The sequence below is a fragment of the Vanellus vanellus genome (genome assembly GCF_965231255.1).
Source record: "Vanellus vanellus genome assembly, chromosome: 5".
In the NCBI taxonomy this organism is placed as follows: domain Eukaryota; kingdom Metazoa; phylum Chordata; class Aves; order Charadriiformes; family Charadriidae; genus Vanellus; species Vanellus vanellus.
The window spans coordinates 9,660,010-9,676,803 of record NC_138910.1 but is presented as its reverse complement, the minus strand read 5'-3'; the positions used below and the strand labels follow the sequence as shown (position 1 = coordinate 9,676,803).

The 16,794-nt window shown below is 45.8% G+C and overlaps 1 protein-coding gene across 3 annotated transcripts in view; it reads right to left on the bottom strand.

Annotated features, from left to right (window-relative positions):
• Window positions 1-16,794, bottom strand: part of DPP10 (dipeptidyl peptidase like 10) — a gene marked incomplete at its 5' end in the record, with an annotated part of 567,722 nt that overhangs the window by 295,110 nt on the left and 255,818 nt on the right. The window contains one exon of one of the 3 annotated variants that reach the window (XM_082483839.1): window positions 7,585-7,656. The exons of the other annotated variants lie outside the window; for them this stretch is intronic. Within the exon in view, the coding sequence (XP_082339965.1) occupies window positions 7,585-7,656 (72 nt within the window). Of the gene's footprint in view, window positions 1-7,584; window positions 7,657-16,794 lie in introns of those variants that run through there. 3 annotated transcript variants of the gene reach the window in all.

The following is a 16,794-nucleotide window of genomic DNA, read 5'->3' as shown; positions in this document are numbered from 1 at the left end:
GCAACGGACTTTTTTTCCCCAAGACATAATGAAAATTATTACAGTGCCAATTATATGGTTAGTCCTACAGACATTATTCACACAAGGAGTCCCACTGATTTCTGTGGGGAAATCCATGTAAATAAGCACTTTAGGAACGGGCCAGGATATGGAAATATTTTCAGCCATCTCAGGGACCGAAAAGTAACATATATTCAATGCGCCACAATACAATGAACCTTTGAACTACAAATAAAAAGGAACCTTTTGCAACTAATTTCCTTGCATTGCAGCTACCCACTCATTTCAAAGTCTTCTGACTTTATGGGCTTATTACCTCAAGAAGATTTAAATTTATATTTATGCTTGATGACATCTAATTACCCGATACAGTGATCTGTGCCCTGGAACAAGAAGGCCCCCGACTAAACTTTTTGGTAGGATCTTGTGTTGCTATTCGCACTAAGATATCGCGGAAATCTTCACACATAATGTGGGAATTGCTAAAAGGAGATTTCCAGCAGCGACTACCAAGATCATCTTCTTGAACTGCACTTTTTCTGACTAAAGCCACCCAATTTTTATAGCCATTTTGTGCTTATTTAGAACTGTCATTACACCATCTGATTTAAGCACTTCTTCCATAAGATTCAAAATCACAGCACATCGTTACTCCTAATTAAGTGTACTTAAGCTCAAATCCTTACTCCGAAAGACTCCCCTAATATATAATAAATCTAATATATATATAAAATGCTTTGATTGAACCAGCCTCTGAAGCCTTAGGATGGGAACGGGGGAAAGGAAGTCAGCAGCCACTGCGCCATCAGGGGCAGAGAGAACAAACACGGAGGATGAATGATCAGTCGCACTGGCAGTGTTTGATTTAGTTTCTTGCACTCAGCCAGCATTTCAAACAAGTTTAATGGTTTTCCCACTAGCATTTGGAATTCGCTCCCTATTTCCAAGAAGAAAACTCCAACATTTGCCCAGTTTGTTTTCTGGAAAGCTATGAAATGCTTTCTCCCCCCAACCCCGCCCCGGGAAGGAATGTAAATTGCAAATATTGCCCCAGGCAGCCTAAAATAACCTCCAAAAGCCTTTAAAGACTATTTCGTTTCCTTAAATTATCACATTGTTTCATACTTCCTAATTGATTTTCTTAGACAACATCCTCAAAATGTCAAAGGGCTTTTATCTTGGTTTAGAGTTGTTCAAAACTATTTACGGATTCTCTACATAGATAACACAATAATAAGTTGGGTGGCTGTTGCCAGCAGTGTTAAGAATGATTAGAAAAGGTCTTTCAGCTTCAGCCTCAGATCTGTAGGTCATCCAATGTCCTTCCTAATGGATAAATACAGTAATTTATCATCATCAGTCACCATCAGCATTGTTCCTTTTACTATCGTATATTCATGAACATTATTCGATGCAGCTGAGTGGAGCGTAAAAGAAGTGTATGATTAAAGTGGAAAGGGACAGAGTTTGAGACAGTCGAGATTTCGTGGCTAATGCACGGACTTGAAATATGACACAGGTCTTATAAGAGTGACAAAGACGGTGTCAACAAATTACAGCTACCTGCCGGCAGGGCGGGGGCATTCGTAGCAGCGGATGAGGCTGCCTACATTTTCCAGTGCAACGTTAAAGAATGTGTAACATGCGAAGCGCAGTCTTGTACACCTCAATGTTTTTCCATAGGTCGGGCACATGTCAAAGCTCTATTAAAATTAAATAAAATAAAAAAATTAAAAAAAGAAAAGAAACCCACCACCACCACCGCCACCTAAGATACTTCTCTAGGGATCGCGTTTTACGTTCACCCTTATTGCCACTATAGGAAGAAAGTCTGTGGCCACATTTGTGAGTCAGTAACACATGCATGTAATCTCTGAATGCCCTCAAGTTATTAAAAAATGCTAAAATTATGGCTTTCAAACTCTAGAATAACATCAAACAACGTCTTTGTTTGCTTAAAGAGTCCCTCCCTCTTGTTAATTATCAAAATAGCTTGCCTGAAGCAATACCTTCCGTCGGAAGATACTGGAAAGAAATATAGAAAGTGTGTTTTAAAATAGCTAATACAATATGTATGTTCAAATACCTGAGGCTACTACGTAACCTACAGCACGCCTGCAATTCACCTTAACACAGAAGAGCAAAAAAGGTTGTCCTGTTTCACAGTTTTTGATTTACTGCATTAAGTAATGCCTTTAATCCACCTGCAAAGTGAAGAGCTCTGAACGCTGAAAAATCAGCGGCTGTGTTATGCTGCAGAGATTCCTGCATGCTGTTTTGAAAGCAAGAAATCACTTCTGAATTTAGGACATATAGAGAAACACACTTATTTGCTACACAGCCATATAAGAAAAAAAAACAAAAAACCACACAACGTATGACTGCCCTCTCAACTACCTGAGATCCCATATTACACAGGCTATTTACTGTGTCTTATGAAATGATATTTCTCAATTAACGTGAGAAGCACTTCACCAAAAGTGAGATCCTACTCGCCCCTGCTCCACGGAGCTCAGACCAGAAGACCAGAAGATAGAAGATGAGCTTCGGGTTTTTGGTACTACCCACCACAATCAGGCACGTGACTGAATTACATAGAAACAGCCACACAGCAAAGAGAAAGTGAATCAAGTATGTGAAAATGATACGGCCCATGCTTTCCCCTAGAACCTGAATCCGGAATGATATTCCAAACCACCGGAGTTAATACATTTTCACATAAGCTTCTTGTGCTGCTGGTCATATTTTCAACACATACTGCAAGCCAGTAATACTTCTTTCTGGATCCAGCACGGATGCCGTATATATCGCGTACAGAATAGGATTTAAAAGTTAAAGCTAAGATTCAGATGTTAACTCTTTATGAAACATTCCGGGCATAATAATATAACTTTTTTTTTCCACTTTTATTGGCTTTTTTTACCTGATGTTTCTGGTGTTACGTTGAACCTTGCAAACCAGTATGTTTGCTATATTGCCCCAGTAAAACAAGTACAAAGTTCCGCTAGGCTGTTAAGAAGGAAAAACACAAAGTCACTTTGGATTATGTACTAGAACAGAATTTCTTTTTTCAGCCTGAATCCAACTCTGAACACAACCAAGAGCAGGGGACGTGGACTTGACTACCTAACTAAATCTTTCAAGTTACTGGAACTGCCGTACGTATACGATTAAGAGTTCAAGTTTCTCCCTGACCCATCAAGCTCAAGATGACCTGAGTGGGGCAGGGGAGAGCCCTTTTACCTTGATAAAACCCCATTAAGATGAATACTGCTCTGGACAGACACAGCTATCCATCAACATTTTCCCCACTGCAAGATCAGAGTCTATCTTTGGGAAAAAGAAGTAAGGCAATGAAGGTAGACGTAAGAATATAAAGCATTTTGGCTTCAGTCACTGAAAAATAAAACACAGACTGTTCTCTTTTGTTCAGATGTGCCTTTAGAATACACCACTTGTTTGGTGACCACAGAAACTGGTCCCGAGACAGAGAAAATTCAACTCCTTAAATCAAGGCAGTGAAGCGAAGTCAGTTGTGCTTGTATGTATACTAAACATGTAATTTCAATGCTTACCAAATAATTTCCCTATTTAGCGCAACACAATGCAGTCTGATTTCATTTTCCCTTACCTATTTTTAAGAAGAATAACATAGTAGATTGTAAAATGACATAAAGAAAAAAAAATCTGGTTGGTTTTTTTTTTTTTTTTTTCCATTTTAAAATCAATTTTAAAAAGACCTTAAGTGAGAAGAGTGAAAGAGGCTCAGGAGAGAATGATTATAAATTTCAAAGGTCTGTCTTACACACACACAAAGAACAGCACATAGCACCAGGTGGTGTAGATCATCTGTTTTTTTGTAAACAGACTGAAGCCTCACAAAGGTAATACCTAGAGGAATTATCTTAGTTTTTCATCTGCAAAGACAGCAACATTCATCAACCAGCAAGTCATACAAGTACATTATATTTTTCAAATAAGTTGTGTCCACTGACTACCGAATGGTTGTGCCTTCTAAAACTGATCACTAAACATCATTGTCCAAGACCCCAGGAGATGGTTCTTAAAAGCTACGAGATGAAAAACACTATTTTTTGAACTCTCTAAGAAGAACCGAGGGAGGCACGTTCACTCCCGACACAAACGCTCAAGTGACATAAGTCTGAACGCTTTGATAGAGCTTTCCAGAAATAAGCAGAAATGCAAGTAATTTACAGCTATTTTCCTTTCTACAGATATATCATCTGAACATAAAACTGTAATTTTGGCAATAAATATGAGTCATCATTTAGCAAAGAGTTGAGAATAAATCTGGGTAATTTATCAAACCGATTGCCGAAACATCAATAGCGTTGTTAATGGAAGTTGTTATTAGATGCCTTGGCTCAGGGGAGGCTTGGTCTAAAAATACCATCAGGGGAAGTGTTGGATATGAAGTTGTATCCAATTTATTTATAAGCTGATGGCTACAGATGCTTCAGTCAGTCAATCCAAGCTTTTATTTAAGTGAAGAGTCCCAGCATCGGCCTGCTGTAATTTGAAATCACAGCTCAGGTCCCAGGCCTATAGATGTACCACAAATGCATCACCTTTCGGTATGATATTTTCGGTATCTCAGGAGTATCTGTAAAACCAGACTTTGAAATCAGAAAAGAGAAAAGTTTTCTTAGAAAAGAAACACTTAGAAAATCTTGGTGTCATTCCTTGCTCCTTCTTAGACTCCCCACAGGTCCAACCACTTCTCTACCAGGAAAGATTGGCCACTCCTGCTACCTCAGGAAACCCTCTCAGTGCAGGTGCAGCTTCTTCTTAAAAATAAATGAAGAAACTACAGGTTTCACCTGTAGTGACACTACAACTTCATACACATTCACCAAGCAAAATACAATGTTAAACGAGTACCCACACAAAGACGGATTTCTTGAAGGCCCTAAGAAGGCTGCATTTTCCACGTGGACCAAGCAGTGACAGTGCTATGGGGTATGGAAAACCGGGGTGAACACATGAGCCCCTGTTTGTTCTTCTCCCCACGCACCCATCACAGCTGCAGCTCCGTAACCACAAAAAGCTTGCAACCACAAAAAGCTTCTAATCCATAATATCCCTCTGGTCAGGTCACAGCCACATCCCACTGCTGTACTAAGGAGGGTTTCCAGCAGAAACCCAGAGTCAGACACAGCCTGTGGCCAAGCCCTGGCCAGGGCTGAGCGTAGATCTGCGTTGCTGTGAAGGTGCATGAGCGACCTTGGTGTTCACGGAGATCCACCAACCTCAGCCTCGCTCTACCTGCAGCTCCCTGCAGGATTTAGGCCTGCATCCTTATTATTAGCATTTAAAGCCATAGAAAGACTTGCCACCCATTAAAAGCAACATTTCGGATGTGATGCCGTTATATACTGAGTGACACCCCGAGCACCTAACACAACAGGCAATCAAAGTTGATTCAATGTGAATTTTTACCAAGAAAACCAAACTCAGTCTGGAAAAACCTGATGCAAATACACGGGACATCACGTTTACACTTCACGCAGCCAGGCACAGCAGGTAGACCAGTGGTGTCCCCATCCACCACCGAGAGAAGCTGAGAACTCTAGAGCACTTGGGTAATAATATTTCTATATTTAGGAAAAATTCCTAATGTGTTTTAAATTGAGAACTTACTGCTGTTCCTCATCATGACCTAAAAGAGCAATCAAACTGGCAATTTTTAGCATATAATATTAAGCCTGCTTAAAAGATTTTCACCTCCAAAACCAAAAAGCAATTCAACATGTCTGAACTGAATATAAAGAAATAAAGATTGGTTAAGTTCAAGTACTTTTTCTTATATCTAAAAGCAGTATCCCTCTACAGCAAAACAATGTCCCAGAAATTTATGAGCTTTGGGAACCTCTGAGACTATTTTAAATGATCTTGACTTTTCCATAAATTCTGCTATTTGCATGAAATTTAAGTCCTGGTGGAAGTTACCCATCTCTTTCAGGTAATGTAACTTACGCAATTAATTTATTCAAGAAGGCTCCTCAAACTCAAATGTATTATTTCATCAGCATCACGTGAAAACAAGCCATAATGCACACGCTTTTCGGCAAAAAGCATCCATCTTTCAATTTATTTCAGTGAATGGATTCATTGATAGTGGAAGGACTCCCCAGAAGCTTAACGTACAGCCCAGGTGTGCGTGCAGGTCTGGGTACCCGGGTACGGGCTACAACACAACTACGCACAGCAGCTTTCCCTGTTGGGGTTATTCACCCAATGTTTGCGTCTCACAGAAAATTAAGCTCTGTAGATGCACGTAACGGAGAACGAAAATGTGAAATGCGGCTCCCCACATCCTGCAAGCCCCGGTCAGCGTGCCGGAGTTCAAACCACAAAGCGGTGAGTCCTGACAAGGTGCAAACCCCCCCCCCCCCCCCCCCCCCCAAAAACTCAGTCTCGGAATATGGTTGGAATTAGCACATTTTTAGGTGTTTGCGGGAGAGCTGCGCGGGGGAGGGGGGCGGGCAGGTGAGCAGCCCCAGCACCGGTTCGGCCGCGCCGCTCCGCACCGCCGCCCCCGCAGCAGCGGCGGGTGTGGGGGGGTCCCCACCGGGGGGTCCCCACCCGGGGTTTGGGTGGGGGGCGCGCACAGCCCCATCCCTCCTGATGCGATACCGCCATCGCCCCGGAGAAACAGGTAACGGCGGTCCGGTAATGAAAACTTCGATTTTATGATGATGACAGCCGAGTTCAGCTGCTCCCCCGGTACCCATCCTTCCCACGCGGAAGCCGCCCGAGACTCTCCCGTTTCGATAACGAGCCGAGAGACGCCGGTACCGAGGGACGCCGGTACCGAGGGACACGGGTACCGATGGACACGGGTACCCCGGCCAGCCTCACCCCCACCAGCCCGCGGGGAGGCACTCGTCGGGCCGAGGGACGTGACCGCCGCCCGGGCGCTGCCAAAAGCCCTCCGGGAACCCTCCCCGGCCCCGCGGGGTCGCTCCCGGCTCCCGGCCCCCGCTCCGCCGCGGCCCGGGCGGCGATGGGGAGCGCGGCCCCGCGGCCCCCGGGCAGCCCCGCCGCGGGCACAGGGCGTCCCCCGCGGCACGCTCCCGGCCGCGCCGCACCGCACCGCACCGCGCCGCACCGCACCGCCAGCCCCGACCCGCGTCCCCGGTGCCATCGCTGCTCCCCCGGTCGCCGCCGCCGGCAGCCGGCGGGATCCCCCCCCACCCGCGCCTCTCCCCCCGCGGCGCAACTCGCGGGGAAGCGGAGCGCAAACTCCTGCGGGACCCGCCGCCGCCGGGGGCCGGGGCTGACGGACACCCCAGCCCCGAGGCGGGGCCGGACAAGGGTCGGTCCCCTCCGGGCGGCCCCGCCGCTGCCCCCCCTCCCTCCCCCCCCGCATCCCCAGAGGCGGCTCCGCGGGGGTCCCGCTTTCCCCGGCCGAGCTGCCCGGAGGGCTCAACACCCCCCCCCCCCGCCCCCCCGACTTTTACCCCGCTCCGCACAACTTCGCCGGGACGGCGGCCGTCTCCCCCCCCACACCCCCCCCAACATCCCTCTCCATCCCCCGGCGCCTCCCGCCGCGGGTCCCACCTGGTCGGGCTGCGGCGGCGGCGGGTTCCCCCTGCCGCCCGGGTGCGCCGGCTGCTCCTTCATGGCTGTCATCGCAGGGGGCTCGGCTCGGCTCGGCTCGGCGCCTCTCACTGCCGCTGCGGCCCCGGGCACCCCTCCCTCGGCGCCAGCCGCATGACACCAGCCTCCCCTGGAAGTGGCGCGGAGGAGGAGGAGGAGGAGGAGGAGGAGGAGAAAGGGGAGGACGGGAGGGGGGCGCGGAGCCGCCGCCGCCGCGGCAGCACCGCTACCGCAGTGCCCCGCCGCCGCCGCCGCCGCTCAGGGGACGCCCGGCCCCGCCGTGCCCCGCGCCGGGGGACGGCCGCGCATCACCGCGGAGCGCCCCGCGGCGGGCACGCTCCGCCCGCCCCGCTCCGCTCCGCTCCGCGCCCCTCCGCTCCGCCCGCCGCGGACCGGCCCGCCTCGCCTCGTCCCGCCGCCGCCAGCAGGTGTCACAGCGGTTCCCGCCGGCCCGGGAGAGACCATCCGCGCCCCCGCCACGGGGGCGTCGCTGCCGGTTGCGGCGGGGGGACGCGTTGCCCGTCCCCGCTCCCGACCCGCGGGGACCCGGACCTGGACCCGGGCCGGCGGCGGCTTCCCCCGCTCCCCTCCGGCCGCTGCTGCCCCGCCGCCGGCAGAGAGAGAAAACACGGCGGGGCGGCTGTGGGGGGCGGGGGGCGAGATAAAGGAAAAAACGGGGGGAAGGATGCAGAGTTGTGCTGTTTGCCCGTTGCTCCCCGGCCCCGCCACGGCATTTCAGCAGCCAGCGGCCAAAGGGGGGTCTCCCGAGCCGTGCGGGAACGTCCCCTAGCCGGAGGAGCTCAGCGTGGGGTGTCACAGCCATTGTTGTCACGAAGGCCCTCGTGGTAGGAAGCCCGTGGCTGTAAAAGGGGTCTCAAGTACCCCATTTCGCTGAACTCAGCATAGGAGGCCTTTGTACGGAGCAAGAAAAAAGGAAAGAAAAAGGGAAGACCTTAGGGACACACTTTACCATGCGTCCTAAAGCCCAGTATCTAAAAGGCCTACAGGAGAGCTGGGGAAGGACTTTTTACAAGGGCATGTAGTGATTGGACAAAGGGGAAGGGCTTCAACCTGGAATAAGGTAGATTTACATTAGATATTAGGAAGAAATTTTTCACTTTGAGGGTGGTGAAGCACTGGCCCAGGTTGCCCAGAGAAGTTGTGGCTTCCCCATCCCTGGAGGTGTTCAAGGCCAGGCTGGATGGGGCTTTGAGCAACCTGGTCTAGTGGGAGGTGTCCCAGCCCATGGCAGGGGGTTGGAACTCAATGATCTTTAAGGACCCTTCCAACCTAAACCATTCTATGATTCCATGACTCTATGATAGCATCAGTTGGTGACGAGGGGTTTTTTATAAGGACCAATACAGGACACCATCTGAATTTTTTTTCTAACCAGCAAGAAGGAAACAGTTGAAGATGTGAAGGAAGATGCCAACTCAAGGAACAGTGAACATGAGCCTTGGTAAGGAAGGAGAACTTCAAACACAAGCAAGTGAAACACTTATGCTTGGGTTGGGCTGCTTGTTAATTCAGATCATTTTCACTGCCTGGCTCACAGGAAGATCACAGAGCGCAGGATTGTCACCATGGAGGAGACAGTGCACTGGGACAGGGATGCATGGCTGATGGGAGCAGCCCCAGCGCTCTCAGCGAGCCTGGGTCTCAAGAGACTGCAAGGTAGAAGGAAAGCTGTCAGCACATGAGAGAAGCGTTTGATCTTTTTTAGTATTTTTTTGCATTAAACCTCACAAGAAAGGTCTGTTGTGACCAGATGGTAAGCGTAATTAATAGCAGTGACAAAGATCTAAGATTTCAGCCTACGGTGGGAACAGGTTAGAAAGGTACAGGGAGATGACAAGGGACTGAGGAATTACAGACCAGACAGCCGCAGAATACAGAGGATTGCATATTTCCATCGTCCTGTATCACCCATCTCTGTGTTGACTCCTCCACCAACCAACAGACACAATTTCTCTTGAAGTCCCAATAAAAGTTCTAGAAAAAAATAACCACATGAACTTTGCAAGCACCTAGACAAAAACTAGATGACGACTAATAGGCACCATTAGTTTGTCAAGAGCAGATCATGTCAAACAAATCTAATTTCTTTCTTGAATAGGGTAAGAAGCCTGTGGATAGGAGAGCAGTAAACGTCATCTATCTCGATTCAGAAGGGCTTCCAGTACTGCCTTCCAGGACAGTTTCGTGAGGCAGAGAGAAACATCATCAGAATAAAACTAGAACAAGTATCCACAAAACTGTCTCCACCGCATCGTTTCCAACGGCTCCCAGCCACAGCGCAAGTCTGCAGTGCGGTGGTCCCTCGATGGTCCATGCTGGTGGGGTTTGCCCACGTTGCCATCAGCACCAGGGTGGTTGAGCGCACTGCACTGATGGGATTCACTAACAGTGTGAAGCCGGGGAGGATGCCATCAGAGTTAGATGTGATTTTGACGGACCGAGACTTTAAAGGCCTGTGTGCAGTTCAGTAACAACATGTGGGAGGGACTACGGGAGGGACAGAGAACAACAGGTTAGATCACATTTTCAGATGAGGAATGGGACATTACAGAGGATCTCAAAACTGCACCTAAGGCAGTGTCCTGCTACGGTGAACCTGACAACTAGCGCACTGTGATAGACAAGCTGGACTATAGCTGTCACAACTTACGGAGAAATCCTGCCCGTGTCAGTACTGGCAGGGCATCCGTTGAATACAGGGGCCAAGGTCAGGGAACACACAGCGACACAGACATGTGGTGAGGAGAATCAGAGGTCTGGCAAGCACGCACTGTGAAGAAAAACTGAAAATCGTTGGCATCAGTTAGTCTAAAGGGGAGAAAACCAGGGGGCAGATATGGAAACAATGTTCAAATGATTAAAAAGTGCTACAAAAGAAAGAAACTAATCTCTTGTGTACATGGTGGATCAGATACACAGCAATAGGATTAAGGAAGGAAGAAAGATTCAGATTAAACTTTAGGAAAAAACCATGTATTTCCAAAAAGGAGGGGGGCAGTGGACTGGGTTGCCTTAGGAGGTTTGCAGGCCTCCAGCCGTGGAAGCCAGATAAATGTCTGTCTGGAGCAATACGAGTATGGTTGGCATTGCCTAGGGTAGGAGAACCGTCTAAATTAACTGACTCAACCTCTTTTTGTTGCTGACGCTGTGATTCCTTTCCAGTATGACGCCGAGGAGCACCCGCAGCCCCCTGCATGAGACCCAGCGGCAACAGCCCGCGGTGAGGACTTGTGTTGCTCACGCCGGGTGTCAGTCTGCACCGGCGTTCTCACTCAGCTCAGGTATCGGCCCTTCCTGCGCTTCTCTTCACACCATCGCTGCCCTTACCTCTCCATTTCATATCCCTATTTCCTCTCGTAAAATTCGTTATTGCCCTAACCCCTGTACCCTTGCTGCTGTCAGCCCTGTCCCGTTACCTTCTTGCCCTCTGACGCTGGTTCTTTTTGTATAATAATTGCACTATATGAAGAAAAAGCCAAAAGAGCGACCAAGAGGGCATCTTTTGTACACCAATAGCTATTGCTTTGCTGTACTTTGGCAGAGCAGCCTTTGCCGCCAGTCCTTCCTTGGTGTCGGCTGCGTTCTATAGGACTCAGGATCTTATCTTTTTTCTGAGCAGCGCATAACATGGGGAGACTTAAGATTTTGCCCGTGGCCTCTAGGTGCTACAGTAATACAAATAATAAGTCTTAGAAGCAGACGTGTTCTGATTCATGCTGTTTATGGCACAGGTCTACTCCAACTCCGCTAATTACCGAGCCCCCATCACAACTAAAGAGTTCTAATGATTTAGAGTTTGAATGGGCCTGTTTCAAATAGAGATTACTTTCAGCTTGTTTTTGATGAGGTCCATTGTGATGGAGCTCCACTATTAATCAAGAAAGAAAAAGACATTAGCAGTCAATTTAGCTGAGGCTTAGTTATTCACAATACATTCACTGTGAGGTTTTATCACTGTAATGGACTAAGATATGGAGTGTAAGTTTCATAAAGGTCATGCATGCCGGTTGTTGGGTATTCCTAATCAATTAAAATTATTGGAAATAGGAATATTTTGGTGGTAGGAGTTTGGGGATTGGCTCTACACACACCGAGTCTTATCTAAAGCTTCTTAAGATCAATACCAAAGCTCTCATTAATAGCCCTTGATCATTACTTTTATCATTATTTTTGAACGCTGGTTTGTTGGTTCATAGTATTGATGCTTTGGGGATATTAAATTAATTCCCCAGTTCTCACTACTGCCCACACCAACTTTTATTTGGGTCTTTTTTAGTAAATTACTGTTCAAAACTAATTTGACTGGGTTGTTTAAAGAACAGTTGTTTTATAGCCATTAATAGGACACATCGTTGCAACTGGAGTCTGGTACTAAAACTGATGCCATGTGGGTAAAAGCGATTAAGATGTAGAGTATTTGTGGTAGTTCCTTGTACCGTTTTCACCAAAACACCTCATAGTATCAGCAGGGAAAGCGCTTCAGGCTTGGGTGAAATAGCTGCAGAAAGAAATGGAATTATGCTCTCAATCAGTTCTTTACACAGTCATTACATTAATTCATCTATCTTTTAACTGAAATGTTATGTTACAGACTCCGTGTAATTTCCTCCATCTTCCTCATCGCACACAAGATCTGTGTGCATGAGCCAAGACATAACATCATTATTTTATCTTCCACGTAAACTGAATATCAACTCTGTCAGAGTATTGTTTGATAGTTACGGCTTTTATCGCGTGATGACTTCACAACATATATGTTTTGTTGATATAGCAGAGTAATATGTAGCGCTGATTTTGGACAGCCAGCAAGTAAGCCGGGAACCTGTTGGGGTGTAAAAGGGCTGAACATATGTGCAAAAAGAATAGGGCAGAGGATGCCACCAGTGAGGGGGATTCTCCCTTTACTCTCTTAAGAAACCCTTGTGCTTTACAACTCTCCTGGCCAGGTACCACTTCAGGCTAGAGCAGCTCTTGAGAGCGCTCCTACGTGCCAAACGCTGCATGTGTGCCATGCGTTAACCACTCCGGTGCCCTTGGGAGGTGGGCTGGGAGGTGCAGTGGCTGAGCCGAACTGAAGATATAAAGCCCGCTTTTAAACAAAGTCCTGGTTAACGAGCGATTTAACTGCCTGGTGTCACACAGACGCTGCCGCTGTACAGATCTCCAGGAAGAGGCACAGTCATTACCAGCACAGTGAAGATTTTGCCCCTTCCTTTGGGACTGAGTTTTATATTGGGTAAGTCTATGGCTGCTCCAGTGGTGGAGTTTCAAGGAGCAAAACTGGAAGAGGTGGAACAGATAGTTTTGTTTTCTGTGTATTTTATATGGCCCTCATCAGTGCGTAGTTGATAACTGTACAGCCCAGTGAAGATGTAAATACTACTCGATTGCTGATTATAAGCATTCCCATGAAAATAAGAAGCCCGTTAAATCTTTTACGTCCAGTTGACCCATTCCTACAAACAGCATCTGCTTTTTAGCCGTGAACTCAATTGATGGAGATCAAAAGATTCTCAATCAGCTCTAGCCTAGAACTTCAGGTTTGTGTCTCTCTTGCTCGCAGCCTTACCGCTCAGACTCTCATAACCCGAGGGAAAAAGTCTCCTGTCTTATTACTCGCAGCCTCTATGAAGCCCAACGCTGATGAGTGCATGAAAGCTGCAAGGTCATGGCTTGAGAGCTTGTCGGTGGCTTTTTAAAATCAGATCTTATGAATATACGCTGATTATGGATTTCTGGTTCCTTTTAAAGCTCTAGCAACTGAGCTAAAAAAATCCTTGAAATTATAAAGGTGAATTTAAAAATCAAACTAATGTGACCAAAACCCAAGAAAAGTTAAGATGATTGTTCTTCACTGGTGTTTTAAGTGGATCTATGGGCTTTGCAAAAACTAAAAATACTTGTCCAGAGGAGAACCACATAAACCTGAAAAACAGACAGAATGTGGTTTTGTACAGAGTGCTTTTTAAATTACGCTTTTAAATGACAGGACATTTCAACTTTGCTTCTTAAGAAATTCTTTGATAGAGGGAAAATTCCAGTCACCTTCTGCATTCAGAAACATATTCTAATACCTGCTTCAGTTAAAGGCGATTTTCTTTGTGAATAAATTGTACTCATGTTTTTCTTCCCTTGTCTTGTTTTAGAAAAACAATCAATGCAAACACTGAGTTAATACATATAAATGCAAATATATTCCAGCAGGAAAGTTACAGGACTTATTAAAGTACACGTGCAAATATTTCAGCGAAAGTATACAGAACAGGACTGCATTTCCAAAAATACCTCTCATTAACCACTAAAATGCACAGCCAGCATTCAAGAGTGTTTGAAGGAATAGCTCATAACAGAAGAGCACAGGAGCCGTGATTGCAGATCTCTGGCATCCCCTCCTGATTACCTAACAACGTACGGAGTCATAAATCACAACAGTTTCCAAGAGAAACATTTGTGTCCGATACCACAGCCTGAAACTGGGATTCGGGTGGCTCCTACAGTCGCCAGGTGCCACTGTAGATGTCCTGAGGTACCCAAACCATCTGCGTTGACCCTGCAGAGGGTCCTGCAGGACCTTCCTCCCGTACCTCTTTGTGAGCAGTAGCCAGAAGCCAGGCATGGTTTTGTATGATGTCTTTACGGCTACGGAATTTCAGTCATTCAGAGGAAAGCTTTTGGGTTGCTGCAATTCTGCCCAGCTTGATTAGATTTATAAAATATTTCTTCTTACCGGTGTTGCAAGGAGCAAATTTGCAAAACATAACAATGAAGTCAAAACCAAAGTAATAAGTATATTCTGACAATAGCATTTGATCAAAGTTCAAAGGGAAGGCGTGCTCTACTCCACAAGTCTCTGTGCAGTAACTCTATACAAATGTATTAGTGGATTTTAAATCCTAATGGTCGCTCACAACAAAAGGTCCTGATTTGTATTTGTCGCAGTTTGGGCTGGGATAGAATTAACTTTTTTACCAGCAGCTGGTATAGTGCCATGCTTTGGATTTGGGATGAGAATAATGTTGATAGCACACTAATGTTTTTAGTTGTTGCTAAGCAATCAAGGCCTTCTCTGCTCCTCACCCCACCCCGCCAGCGAGCGGGCTGGGGGGGGGCACAAGAAGGTGGGAGGAGACACAGCCGGGACAGCTGACCCCAACTGACCAAAGGGATATCCCATACCATGCAATGTCACACTCAGTATATAAAGCTGGGGGAGGAAGAAGGAAGGGGGGACATTCAGAGTTATGGCATTTTGTCTTCCCAAGTAACCGTCACACGCGATGGAGCCCTGCTTCCCTGGAGATGGCTGAACACCTGCCCGCCCATGGGGAGCAGTGAATGAATTCCTTGTTTTGCTTTGCTTGCACGCACGGCTTTTGCCTTACTTATTAAACAGTTTTTATCTCAACCCATGAGTTTTCTCATTTTTACTCTTCTGATTCTCTCCCCCATCCTGCCATGGGGGAGTGAGCGAGCGGCTGCGTGGTCCTAATTGCTGGCTGGGGTTAAACCATGGCAGTACTTCACAAGCAGTTCGCTCATATAAAACAGCGCTACTCGTGCCTGTCACTAGAACTATTTTTACTTAAGAAAGCAGTTATACAAGTTATGGATTAGGTGGGGAAGAAGCAAAAGTCGATCTTAGGTTTTGAAACGAGTATTTCCCCTTCCCTAGCCATCGCACCATAGCTCTAATCTGGCAAAAGTTACTCTAGGAACCCCTCACCCATGAAGCTCTGTTAGAGAAGAGTTTGCACATCATAATTTTTGGGTTACTTTTTAATTCTTGAGAAGACACACCTGAAATTGAGGGGGGAAATAGTATAATTTGTATTGAGGATTGACCTGCAGAGCAAAAAAGATTTAAGGTTCAGATCTTTAAAATTCTCTCAATGCATATTTGTAGTAAAATATATGAATCTAGAAATATAAATATATTGTAATCGTATATTGGCAAATCTGTCAACTTTTTACAGATTAAATCGGATTAAATTTGGTAAACAGATGACTGTCGCGGGAACTCAAAAGTCTCATATTGACATAGGTATAAATCAGAAGTATGTCTGGAAAAAGCAAAAAGATTACTAGTATACCCTCATGGATAGAAACCACGAGACTTTTTTTTTTCTCTTTGGTGGTTGCCATACCACTATTCTTTGAAGAATTTCATACGGCATGCATGTATAGTAACATTAAATGGTTCATACCCATCAATGGTAAATAATTGGTAAAGAATTCAGACTAATATTCAAACCCATTTATGACCTAGACCACAGTTTATAAAAATGAAATTGGCATATTTAAGAATCTAGTATCTACGTGCTACTCTTGGAAGACTTGTCAGATTCACAGTTATTTAACCATGAGAGATGCAACTAGGACGTAAACGAGATATTAAAAAATGTGATATTATGTTAATTTTACTACATTGCAAAAGTCAAAATTAATTTAAGCCAGAAAGTTGAAAAAATTTCAATACCAATACAAACTATTCTCTTCCCCTGTTCTAAAATTTTGTAAACATCTGCATAATCCTCCAGACTCTTTTGATGAGCCTTGATTCTTGTGGGATGATCGTCCTGTGAAATATTTTCCATCCAGCTTTTAATTCACTCTACAACTAAATCAACAAGCCTCATGATGCTGGAAATGATTAAAAACCAATTTTCTACTGAGAATCATATTTTCCTTTGAAACAGAGATATGACTGTGCGCACTACTTTATGCTGAAAATTATAAAAATCAACGAACACTGCACAGTTTGTTTCTAAAGACAGTAACTCTTTTGGCCACCATAATTCGAAGATACCTTAAAACATTGTGGGGAACAAGGAGAGAACAGCGGGGCCTGTTCTCTCTTCAGCACCCTTAATTCTGAGTAGCAGTCACTGGATAGAGTAGGTCTTAGCATCCCCAAGGACTTATTCTTACATCGAAGGGAAGGAGAAAAGATTTGGTATAAACTTACACCACTGAGCTTTTTTCCATTATGTTATTACAATATCAAATGGAGCTGTCACAGAACTATATGATGAGCCGCTTCATCCATTGCAGATGTTATATAAAGAAAGGTATCAAACACTTGTATAATAATACGCACATATATTATCCAAGATTTGTATAATACCTTTTCTTTCCCAAAGGATCTGAAAA